This window comes from Chrysemys picta, chromosome 12 (assembly GCF_011386835.1).
Source record: "Chrysemys picta bellii isolate R12L10 chromosome 12, ASM1138683v2, whole genome shotgun sequence".
NCBI lineage: Eukaryota > Metazoa > Chordata > Testudines > Emydidae > Chrysemys > Chrysemys picta.
The window spans coordinates 6,228,871-6,241,378 of NC_088802.1; the positions used below are offsets into that span (position 1 = coordinate 6,228,871).

Genomic DNA, 12,508 nt, shown 5'->3' on the forward strand with positions numbered 1-12,508 from the left:
CTGGTGGTTTTCTTGATATGTTCGTGTTCTGACTCCCAGCTGGTCTTGGGAATGTCGCTCTCAATTGGAAGAGTTTACGACTGTTACCCTGTGGGGGTGGCACTGACTCTTTTCTGGGCCCTTCACACTCCTCTCTCTGCTGAGCAGCTCTGAGCTCCCAGGTAAGACGTGACTCTTGTATCGTGCAGAGGTATTGAGTTAGTGCAATAGTCAGAGGATATTGCAGAGATGGGTAACAAGATCAAACCCTAAGATAGATAATATGGTGGAGCACTGTGAGGAGGAAAGAAATGGGAGTGCGTGACTCTACTCTCTCTCTCTATTTCTTTCTCCATTCTGTATCAGGGAAGTACGTTAGGCCTCAGTTCTGAAATGTAATGTGGGATTTCCCACACGGAGCTGGGGAGAGGGCATTGAAGGGGTGTGTGTGTAATTTAGATTGCAAGATTTTTGGAGACTTTAATTTTTCTGTAAAGTCCCATGTACATCTGTCTAAGCAACCAGACTAATCGATACAAGCCCTTTTCAAGGTAAGGTTGCCTATATCAGTGGTTCTCAACCAGGGGTACGCAGACCCCTGGGGGTACGCAGGGCTCTTCCAGGGGGTACATCAGCTCATGTAGATATTTGCCTCGTTTTACAACAGGCTACATAAAAAGCACTAGCGAAGTAAGTGCAAACTAAAATTTCAAACAGACGTTGACTTGTTTATACTGCTCTATAGACTATCTGCTGAAATCGAAGTGCAATATTTATATTCCAGTTGATTTCTTTTATAATTATATAGTAAAAATGAGAAAGGCAGCAATTTTTCAGTCATAGTGGCTGTGACGCTTTTGTATTTTTATGTCTGCTTTTGTAAGCAAATGGATTTTAAGTGAGGTGAAACATGGGGGTACGCAAGACAAATCAGACTCCTGAAAGGGGTTCAGCAGTCTGGAAAGCTTGAGATCTACTGGCCTACATCATGTTGGTGGTTAGGGAGAGGGGGAGGGTGGTGAAAGAAAATAAAAATGAAAGGGAAGTCATAGAAGCATAGAAGATTAGGGTTGGAAGAGACCTCAGGAGGTCATCTAGTCCAACCCCCTGCTCAAAGCAGGACCAACCCCAACTAAACCATCCCAGCTTTGTCAAACCAGGCCTTAAAAACCTCTGTCATAGAAATTCCTGTCCGTTCCAGCTGAGGACTAAGGAGAGACGGACACAGCTAGCCCAGCAAGGAGCCCCGGGAGGGGCGATCCGTTTATTTCAATTGCAATTGGGTTCGAGCTCATAAGTCAGCAAGAACAAAGAAAACACTTACACCAAAGCATTCTATGCAGTTGATTATGATAATCTATCGCTCTATGATTGGCCAAAATTTGCTATCATTACCATACATAATTAGCAAGTTACATGTATCTGCCCCTCATATGACCCCTTATTGTTCATCTACTTGCCCCCTCCTTGCGTTATTTTGCAAACCAAGCAGTTAGTTATGTACAGGACGCAGGCACAGAAAGGTCCATTGTTTCCAGGTTTGGAGTTTGGCTACATTTCCTCTCGAAGGAACTTCCTCAGTGAAGATATAGCTGACGCTGCATGTTTCACATGTGTAGGTGACAAATTTGCCCTCTGGCAGTTAAGTAGAATAATTTTATATCACCTCTAAGGATGGAGATTCCACCACCTCCCTAGGTAGCCCATATGACACGTTATCCTGGGTGTCCTTGTCAAGTGGACACATGATGTTGCGTCAGCTTGGAGGAAGGAAAGAGAATGCGGCCAAGAGGTGAGATGTGTCCAAAAGGAATCTGTATCCTCCAGCAGATCCCCTAGCCAGCCAAGTTGAAGCGTGCATGTGTGTTCCTTCCACATTTCAATTTCCCTTCTGTGACTGCTCCTCTCTTTCCCTCAATTTTTCATTTCTCCTCCCCATGATTAACCTTTCTTTCCCTTCCCTCTCTCTGAGTCTCCCCCTTCTCCTCCTCTCCTTTCCAACCCTTTCTATCCCCAACGCACCTTTCTCAACCTGTCTCCAGTTTCACCGTGTGCTCCCCACTCCCCTCGCTCACCAGAGGAGGAGTAAAAATGCGCCTTGTGGCTCAGCGTGGCTGAGATCAGGGATTGAAATGGATTGAAACAGGAGAGGGGAGCCCCTCAGCACACCAGCCTCAGAGGAGAGGCGGCTGTGAAGGGGCCCACACACTCTGCCGTGGAAAACAACCAGCCTGTGAAATCTACCGATCAGAACTCCCAACACCAAGGCAACTTCTTGAACTCATCCACGGAAATAGATCTTGGGCTGTAGCACCCCTAACTACCTCCTGACTACACAGCTCCGGAACTGACTCTCCCATCGCATTAGAATCTGGGAGGGGCCTGCACCGCTCGAAATGGACGCCATTTTTCTTCCTTTCGGAGAAAAGTGCAGATTCAGCAACACCAAAATGGTTTATGAATGATGATTAACAAATTGTTGTGGTCAATAATAATAACATTAATAATGAATGGGGCGCATGTAGGCTTCTTGTATTCTCCTTTCACACACACACCTCCAAATGTTGAGCCACTTTTGCTCCAAATCTGGAAAAATTTACCCTGAGCTAGCCCTGACGTGGAAAAGTTGAGACGGATGGTGAAAGTCTCAGACAGTGATTTAACAGGTGATTATAATGGAAACACTTAGGCAGCCTTAATCGCAGCTATTGCCGGTGCTGTGCTGTCGCAAACCGACGGGAGATCCTGACTATGGGAGAAAGCTCAGGGCCAGCATTGCATACAGCTGTCTCTTATGATGTGGGTGTACAATACTTAGGTTGTTGGGGTGCTGATCTCAGTCATTGCCTGTAGGTGGTACTATAAGACACTCGATAACAGAAACTAGCTCTGCCACCTTTGAATAATGTACCCTTCCTTGCAGCCAGTCGATACTGATTGCAGCCAGAAGATACAGGAAAACAATGTGCCCCACTTGCTAAATGGAGAATGGAGGCGAGACAGCTAAGGCACTTCCTAACCCTGCAGGCTCACAGACAAAAACCAGACCAGGTAAGCGAAGCTTCGCTGTCATTGGACAAATGGAAGAACGATAAAGAATTATGGAAAGAATTGCTGTGTTTACAAGCTTACCAATGCGCCTTTAATCGAAAGGTTCACAGCGTTCCGGTACTTCTGATCATTGTACTTTTATCAGGCGTACCAGAACGCTGTTCTCCTCCCAACAGAAGTACCAGAACTGGTGTGACTCGGGCCCTGTTCTTGTCTGATCCTATTTATTAACCATCGGAGGTTGTGGGAGGACAAGAAATAGCTGCATAGATGCTCAGTAGTGTGTCTCCTTCACACTTCTTAGAAGACAGTGCAAATTGCCACGCTAATGGATACATAACATAACACTATAGGCCAGCCCTATGTATTCTGTGGTGAACTGGATTTAAATTTTGCTTCAGTGTTCCTGGATTCTGTTGCATCTGGTGGAAATTCTCTGGTGGCGTCAGATAAATTAAAAATGTGAGCTCTTATGAGATTAAATATGAAAAAGATAATGCAATCAGTCAATGGTGGATTACCACATGGGCCCACAGGGCTGGAGAAGCGCTTGCTCCCCACCATGGCCCCAGGGCAACAGGAGGGGCACAGAGCTTCTCCAGTTTCATGGCCACAGTGGGGGCACAGAAAGGAGCAAGGAGGGGGCGGGGCCACGGGGAAAGGAGTGGAATGAGGTGGTGCCACGGGCGGGGCCATAGGTGGAAGGGATGAGTGGGTCCGTGGCTCTGGTGCCGGGGCCCCTGCACTTGCTCCAGCCTAGGGCCCAGGAGACCTTAATCTGCCTCTGCAATCAGTGCAGCATCTCCTGTGCTATTTAATCTGACTAGCTCTGGTCAATTTTTTTAAATAAAACTTTTATTGAAGTTTTTAGCAAACATTTTAATTTAATGTTTTTCATCTTAGGGAGGGCATTTCAAACCCTGCAAATTGAAAACATTTTCCAATCAGCTCTAATTATAATAAATTAAGCTTATTTTACTCTGTTCTTACGTTTTATGTACATGTTACATTATTATGTATAGGTTTCAGAGTTAACACCCCATAGTGATGAATTGGGTAGTTGCCCTCTCTCAGAGCTCTTGTTTCAGGCTTTCTCAGACTCAGGCAGATACTGCTGCATCAGTTGCACTCACGTCACCATTTCAAGCTGTTCTTTGCAACCACAAGGACTAGAAACATGTATTTTTAAATTAAAAGTCAGCTTCCGTAGCACAATTATGCAGCAAGGTATGAATCCTGCAGTCATAGAATTGTAGAATACACAGGGCTCTGGCTACAGTGCACAATATTACATTCCCCAGGATTTACTAGCAAGTACAGTTCATAACAGATAGTGATTGCAAAACAATACTTGGCCACTGGGGGCTTGGCTGCAGGACATGGTTGATAAATGTGGTTCCTCTATCTCTCCTAAAGCAGCCTCAAGAACATGAATGTGTTTTTCTTTTTCAGATGAATCTCACTTCTGGCTTTTCCGTATCCTCCGGAAATACAGATTAGTCACGGTCCTGTTTCTGGTTTTTCTCATTATTGCTGTTATTGTTTTGGCAGGTGAGTTGACAGCAATTCCTAATTGAGTTTTTGGTGTTTGTTTTCCCTTCACAGTCAGAATCATGGAAGATGCACAATCCAGCCTCCCCAACCTTTGTAGTTCTGCTGGTGTTGAACCAGCATGCGATAGGAAAGCAAAGAGCCCGAAGTCTGACATTTCTGCTTTGCTTTATCCCTCTGGCTGAAACTAGTTGTTTCACCCCCATCAAAATAATTCTTACAGCCTTCTGGCTGAGAATCTCTAGGGCCTCTCTGCTTTGGAGTGGGGACTTGAAATTTGACAGGGGAGTTGGCTTTAGGTATGTCTACACAGCACAAATAACCCAGGTGATTGGCCCCCAGGTCGGAACACCCAGGCTAGCTTTGCCCAGGTGCAGGCGTCCCCACAGCAAAGCCCTACCTGAGTTACTGTGTCCTCACTAGTTGTGTGCTTCCCATGTCTCCCTAGGACTTCTCATGGTTCTTTGTGCTGAGACCCTCTGGGATTCCTTCCCAGTCACTTGTGGGAGAACTTCTCTGTCCTTCAGGGGGCGTTGTGGGGAAGGCCTTGGACAACAATCAGCACTTGAATGATTTTTATAGATTCATTCACTTGAGCGATTTAGCCTGCGTCCTCCCTACAAAGTTGGTGGGTTCCAGCCGGAGTTAAACCGGAGCCTAGATCCTAACCCATACCCCAGGTCAGCCAGTGTGCGCTTAAATCACCTCCAAACACGTCATTGTTTTTTCCTGCATGGACGGGAGCTAAAATCTGGGGAAGAGCCTGGGTTAACAGTTCGGTAAAGACATACCCTTTGTGTCAAGGGCATGCCGCTGGCGGGTCCCATGAAAAGCCACCCACATTTGGGGAAGTTATAAGCCTTTGAGAAAATTCCATTCATACGTGCTCAGTAGAGATTTGTTAGCAGCTGGGATTTTGAGTGGCCTCCTGGCCTTAACTTTTGAGTGTTGGACTTTGCAAATGTAACCTTCTTTCCATGTCATTTTTTGTCTGTATTAGACTGTAGATTCCTCTGGGAAACAGCCGGGTCTTAATTCTTACATGTTACATTCCATGCACACCTCCGTCCATATCTAACTAATCATAAATGGGGCATGACAATGGAGATTTTCCTAGAACGTGTAAAATTGATAGTGGTTTAGGGGCATTTTCCATCCCTGAATAGTCACATTTGCGGATAGGAAGGCCGGAGCCCTGGGTGCAAAAATCCATGCCTCTGTCTGCACTTCCCATAACTGCGCATATAAATAGGTTCTCAGCACCTGAGATCGTCGTTTAGATGCCTACCTGGCATTTAGGATGCAGATATCTCACGTGAAGTCTAAATGTGATTTCAGGCCACCTCATAGTAGCCTCTGTTGGTCAAACAACACTCCCAGCCTCAGTTTCCCTCCCCAAGGTGGGCGTTCTTAGTTTGCCAGACACCAGTCAGTGCTGGAAATGTGGCTGGTCCCTCCGGCTAAGTTACAAACAAACATAACCCCCTTCCAGGGTAACAAAAGTCCAGCTAAAAGTCCCACCCTCCAGGGTGAGTTCCCAGTTCCTTCTGGGTTACCTTTCCGTCTCTCTGAGATGGAGCACTTGCCCACCCAAGCTGAAGTAACAGCCTCCTGCAGACCCCTGGCTCAGAGCCTTCCACAGGCTCCTACCCACTCTCTGTGGTTCCACTCTCGACTGATTTATTTCAGCCCCCTTAGTCCCACCCCGTCAGGCTGGGAAGCACAGAATTACATATGGCACAGATCAGGCAGGCCCCATCTCTCCTTAAAGGCCTAGTCCCCCGGTGACGATGTTATTCCACAGTATTGGCATGCCCGTTTCATAAAACCCTGCCATCAGCCTGAGGTTCTTGTGTCTGATTGCCAGCTTCCAGCTACGTTGCACATTAAGCTGTTCACCTCCATTGCTTGCTAATGTGCTATGACGGAATTTATACTGGGGGTCTGGGGCCTGACTTTGCTCCCATTGAGATCAATGGCAAAGCTCCCGTAGCCTTTCATGATGCAGCATCAAAGCTTTGTGGCAGAGCTATTCTGGTTAAACTCCGGTGTCGATCTCATAGCTAACAATATAAGCACCCAGCTGCAGGGATATTTGAACCTGCCAATAGTTCCGAGTAAAATACAAAGAAGGGCAATAAAAATGATCAGGGGAATGGAGCAGCTTCCTTATGAGGAGAGATTAACAAGACTGGGACTATATAGCTTAGAAAAGAGACAACTACATGGGGAGATGATAGAGGTCTATAAAATCATGAATGGCATGGAGCAAGTGAATAGGGAAGTGTTATTTACTTCTTCCCATAACACACGCACTAGGGGTCACCCAATGAAATTAACAGGCCGCAGGTTTAAAACAAACAAAAGGAAGTACTTCTTCACCCAACGCACAGTCAACCTGTGGAACTCCTTGCCAGAGGATGTTGTGAAGGCCATAAGTATAACCGGGTTCAAAAAAGAATTAGATAAGTTTAAGGAGGATGGGTCCATCGATGGCTATTAGCCAAGAAGGTCAGGGATGCATCCCCATGCTCTGGGTTTCCTCCAGCTGCTAGAAGCTGGATCACTCAATAATTGCCCTGTTCTGTTCATTCCCTCTGAAGCATATGGCAGCAGCCACTGTCAGAGACAGGACACTGAGCTACATGGATCATTGTTCTGACCCACTATGGCCGTTCTTATGTTCTTGTCACCCAAGTGTAGACCCGGCACACAACCTTTGGGCCACTTACATCCTATTTTGAGAATTTAAGTGGGTGGCGGGTATAATCCTTGTACGCAGGCTCTCAGCCCAAGGTGGAATTTCACTCTTTGCCTCTGAATCCTGTACAGAGAGGGGATGGGAAAGATCCTCACTGTTGTGTTAATTTCATTTTCAGTGGTTAGCAGTAGGCCCTGCCCAAATCATGCCGCTACCACATGTCCAGTCGATTGGATCGGGTCCCAAGGGAAAACATACCCATGGAAATGCTACTATTTCTCAAAAGTCGATGGGGATTGGAACTCCAGCCAGAGAAACTGCTCTTCGCTCGGTGCCTCCCTGGCTACAGTTGACACCCGGGAGGAAAAGGTGAGAAACTCTGCGATCCCAATAATCCGGGCTTGGAACAGCTAGGTAATAAGTGCAGAGCTGCTGCGCGGAACTCTGTAGTTAAACCTGAGGAATATTTTATGCTAGGGCTCCGCAACTCTAGAACGAGGAGATGCCTCGGGACCAAGTCTCATGATGAGAAGCCCAAATGAAGGCCCTGATCCGACGGTGCGCTCCAGGCAGATAGATTCCTGCACGCCCAGAGGCAGGGGGCTGCCCAAGCTGTGTCTATTCTAGTCCAGTCTACAGAGGTTCTTATGCCACACTGATCGCTGTAGTATCTGAGCAGAATGATGGGCTTAATAATATTCTTATTAATATATTCTTAATAATATAATAATAGCCTTTTTTGCCCACAGCATCACACTGTTGACTCATTTCAATTTGTGCTCAACTGTTTAGCCTCTTATGAGCTCAGTGGTTTGAGCATTGGCCTGCTAAACCCAGGGTTGTGAGTTCAGGCCTTGAGAGGGCCACTTAGGGATCTGGGGCAAAATCAGTACTTAGTCCTGCTAGTGAAGGCAGGGGGCTGGACTCAATGATTTTTGGGGTCCCTTCCAGCTCTATGAGATAGGTATATCTCCATATATTATGGGATCAGGGCCTAAATGTATATTTTTCAATGAGTACATCTGGGGCTAATTGGCATGTTAAAATTGTTCACGTGGCCTTAAGTTCCAAGTATAAAAAAAGCGATTGGATTTTTTCCCCCAATCCTTGATATGTATTATTGGATAGGCTGGTCCTGTACACTAGTTACACGTGTGGAATGTGATGCAGACCTTTGTGTCTTTATTGCATCTTCTCCATTAGCGTCTCAGTAACATGCAGTACACAATATTTGTTTTCACTTTTTTTTAATAAGGAGTTTATGCTGCACTATAAGGGACGCTCAGAAACCTGGATTGGCCTTACCAGGGAACAAGCAGACAAGCCCTGGAAATGGGTAAATGACACCCCATTCAATGACCAGTAAGTCCCTTTCGTTACATTCCCTTTCTATCATGGTCTAAGGTGACTAACGTGCGGGGAGATATTTTCAGCTGGGGTGCATTGGAATAGCTCCATTGACTTCTGCAACTTAAGTGGAGTTATATGACTTACGCCAGCTGGGAATCTGCCCCACTGACGCCAACGGGGTTATTTGTTTTTTAAATCCCATGGCCTTTGTGTTGCAGGTTTCCAATAAGGGGAGGAGGTGAATGCGCGTATCTGAACGACGACAAAGGTATCAGCAGCTCAAGATGCAGCACAGGGAGACGCTGGGTCTGCAGCAGGCCAGCCTGATGCACAAAGCCACGGCAAAAGGCAATGCAAGGCCTTTGGAATGAGGGAGAATGATTAGTCATCATTTGGCTTTCTGAACTGGAGATATTGACCACTGTCGACTCACTGAGGACTGGTCCAAACCTGTGTTTCGATGGACAATTGGGCTGGGAAATGTAGTTCTCGAGGATTCTGAGGCCAGAAGGGACCACTGTGATCCCCACTCCTAGATGGGAGACTGCGGTGCATTGTGGGAGACGTAGTCTGACCGAGAGGCCTGGCATGTAGAGGAGAATGGGAGCATGAGGAAACAGAACTACATCTCCCATGAGGTACCACAGCAGCATTTCCAAATCAAAATATTTCAGTTTTGGCTAAAAAAATTGAAGTTTTCTACACAAACCCCCTCCCCTATATTCTGACCAGCTCAACTAATGTTCCAAAGTGTCAGCATTAGGGCTTTCAGTAACGTAAAAGTTATTTTTCTGAATATTAATATAGTTTTCCATATCACCAGCTACAAAACCCATCAAAGAAAACACTATGTTCTTCCCTGCCTCTTGAAGCAATACCTCTCCTACCGGCTTCTCAACCTGGATGTGGCAAACAAGCTGTTACCAAAGGGCTGTAATCACGCTGCCTTTCCTGTAGTGTTCAATGAGAAGTCGGTCTTGATGTGGAAAAGGTTGAGACCCCTTGATCTACCCACTGCATGAACAATTCACGAACAGGCATTCTCTTCTGAGTCAATAAAGGAAATGGGAGAGACACTCTGTGTATTGGACCTTATTTGCCAAGATGTGAGAGGTAGCTGTGGTTAGGTGACTAATATAGCAATAAGCCACCGAACAGTATGCACTGGTAGGCTACTGAACTGTCCTTCTGTGGGCCCCGTCCTCCGTTATTATTATCATGAGTCACTGTGTATTATTACTGTGCATAGAGACCTCAGCTGAGATCAGGGCCCCGTTGTGCCGGGCGCTGCAGAGACACATAGCGAGCGACAGTCCCTGCCCCAAGAGCTTGAAATCTAAATATACAGAGGGAGTATCATTATCCCCCTTTTATGGGGATAATGGGTTGGGACAATGGAGGTCTCAGACAGGGAACAACCAGACAAGTGGACTTGCTGCCTCCTGACAACTGTAGAGCTGATGTTGCAGGGGACAGTGCAGGGCACCTCAGAGACTAGTTGAACATTGTTAGTAACTGTGTGTTGGTTTCTTCTAGGTGTTGCTTAGAAGGAGAGATGTGGTACTGGGAGGGAGGGGCTGTGCCTGTAAGGGTTGAGCTTCCCAGACAGAGAGTCTCAGTGGGGCCATGGGAACCTCTTGTAGGTGTTGTTTTGCACAGTCAGTTTGATTCAGACTCAGAATAAAGCAGAGCTGATGCAAGCAACTTAAGCTCTGTGTGATTTCTGACCAGCTCAGGGACCATAGAATCATAGAATACCAGGGTTGGAAGGGACCTCAAGAGGTTCTAGTCCAACCCCCTGCTCAAAGCAGGACCAATCCCCAGACAGATTTTTACCCCAGTTCCCTAAATGGCCCCCTCAAGGATTGAACTCACAACCCTGGGTTTAGCAGGCCAATGCTCAAACCACTCAGCTATCCCTCCCCGCATGTACACAACCACATTGGGATGTGCAATGGCTCATCATCAAACGGAGCATTTCTGCTTCCATGTGTCCGGATGGCTGACCCCTACCCTGCAAATACTCTTATCCTCCTGCCCTTTGCTTCTGCCTCATGCAAAGTTACAAATATCTGCTCCTCTCTGCCGTCTGCAATCTATGGCCCCTGTTGCCTTCCCATCCTGCCCTCAGTGACCCCTCTGCAGCCCTGGTGCCATCAGTGGATTTGCACAGCTGGAACTCACTGCAGTTTACTATATAATTCCGAGGCCGATGCGTGAGCCTGAATTGAATCCCGCTCCCAGAGCTGGGCTCACTCCACAGAGAGGGGAAGGCACTAACAAGTTATCGGAGCCTCTGTAGTCAGGAGATGGGACTTGGATACCTACAGGGAGCAGATCTGCTGAGCGAAAAAGGACGGCTTTTATAGAGGCTTTGCGCAGAGAGGAATTGCCTGCAAAGTGGCTAAGCCTGCTGCAGAAGCCGATTGTAGTAAAACAAACCCACTGGAGATTTAGGTAGTTGCACCCTTCCCATTGTTCTTTCAGATCAATGCAGGAGCCAGCCGTACTTCAGCTCATGCACAGAGATCACAGAGTAGTTACAGGAAGGACTGAGCGCTGATAGCTGCTAATATCGTCAGTAACACCTGTTGGTAGCTATGCCACTGAATTACCGCAGGGCTCATTGATCAGAGAGAGTTTCCTGCTACAATCCATGAGTCAGTTTCTTATTCATACATTTGCCAAGATGTAAAACTGGTCTCTGTTATGTGGCTGTGAATCCTGATTGGTTGGTAATTGGGAACATAGGACTGTCCAGTCCAGATCGGATCAGAGGTCCATGTACACCAGAGGTCTCCAAACTGTGGGGTGCGCCCCCCTAAGGAACGTTGGGAGGGGGCCACAGCGGGGCCCAGGCCAGCTCCCATGGGGGGTGGGAAGGGAGTTCCACCCAGCGCCACTCTGCGCCCAGCTCTGCTCCGGTCCCTCCCCCCAACCGCAACCCTGATTCCTGTCCCCGTCCCTGACCCCATCCCCCAGCCTCAGTGCAGAGGCCCCGGCCCCACACCAGCCCTCAGCTTTGACCACTTGCTGCAGCTCCGTTTTCGGCCCAAGGCTGAGGCTGGGGGTGAGGCCGGGAGCGGAGCCTCACCAGGCTGCCAGCCCGGCTACTGGCTCCCAATACAGCCCGGCTGCAGCTCCGCCCCCGCTCCCAACCTCAGCCCCTGGCCGCAGCCCCGCTCCTGGCCCCAGATCCACCCCCAGCTGCAGCCCCAACCTCGGCCCCCTTATCCTTTTTAAAGAAAACGTAGCTTGATAGCATCCTGTCTGGCAAGAAATCACTTATCAATGGTTACAGAGGGTCCTGTGGCACCTTTAAGACTAACAGAAGTATTGGGAGCATAAGCTTTCGTGGGTAAGAACCTCACTTCTTCAGATGCCGCAAGTTTCTTCATGAGGTTGATAGATTTCCATTCCATACGGCTAAATGCAGTGCCTTGCATGGTGTCAAGTATCCGAGGGGTAGCCGTGTTAGTCTGAATCTGTAAAAAGCAACAGAGGGTCCTGTGGCACCTTTAAGACTAACAGAAGTATCTGAAGAAGTGAGGTTCTTACCCACGAAAGCTTATGGTCCCAATACTTCTGTTAGTCTTAAAGGTGCCACAGGACCCTCTGTTGCTTTTTACAGATTCAGACTAACACGGCTACCCCTCTGATACTTATCAATGGTTGTGGTTGTGAAACCCTCATTTCTGTATTGTTTTATCTTTATGGCCCCCACTTTTCTATTGTTAATCTGCCCGGTTCTCTAATTGTTTCTGTCTGCTGTGGAATTAATTTTGCTAGGTGTAAGTTAATGAGGGTAGTGGGATATAACTGGTTAGAGAATTATGTTACAATATGTTAGGATTGGTTAGTTAAATTTCAATGAAA

The 12,508-nt window shown here is 47.2% G+C and overlaps 2 protein-coding genes across 3 annotated transcripts in view; both read left to right on the forward strand.

Annotated features, from left to right (window-relative positions):
• On the forward strand, nt 1-9,708 carry LOC101951674 (C-type lectin domain family 2 member D-like). Of its 2 annotated transcripts, XM_065564230.1 has the most exons (7): nt 10-161; nt 1,653-1,771; nt 2,903-3,030; nt 4,483-4,581; nt 7,461-7,651; nt 8,538-8,644; nt 8,851-9,708. In XM_065564230.1, exons 3-7 carry the CDS (start codon nt 2,961-2,963, stop codon nt 8,957-8,959), a joined length of 576 nt encoding a protein of 191 aa, XP_065420302.1. In that variant the 5' UTR covers nt 10-161; nt 1,653-1,771; nt 2,903-2,960; the 3' UTR covers nt 8,960-9,708. The 2 variants fall into 2 exon arrangements, with proteins under 2 accessions (XP_065420301.1, XP_065420302.1); XM_065564229.1 differs by lacking the exon at nt 1,653-1,771 and having other exon boundaries at nt 1-161.
• Nucleotides 9,148-12,508, forward strand: part of LOC101950941 (killer cell lectin-like receptor subfamily B member 1B allele A) — a 25,401-nt gene continuing 22,040 nt past the window's right edge. The window contains exon 1 of the mRNA XM_065564228.1: nt 9,148-9,270. Coding sequence (XP_065420300.1) covers nt 9,266-9,270 — 5 coding nt within the window. The 5' untranslated portion in view covers nt 9,148-9,265. The remainder of the gene's footprint in view (nt 9,271-12,508) is intronic.

Excerpts from the sequence above, each read along its gene's own strand:
- LOC101951674 (XM_065564229.1), top strand. The coding sequence starts at position 2,961 with ATGGAGAATGGAGGCGAGACAGCTAAGGCACTTCCTAACCCTGCAGGC. Across the intron at positions 4,582-7,460 it reads TGCTGTTATTGTTTTGGCAG|TGGTTAGCAGTAGGCCCTGC; the intron begins GTGAGTTGACAG and ends TTTCATTTTCAG. Across the intron at positions 8,645-8,850 it reads GACACCCCATTCAATGACCA|GTTTCCAATAAGGGGAGGAG; the intron begins GTAAGTCCCTTT and ends TTTGTGTTGCAG.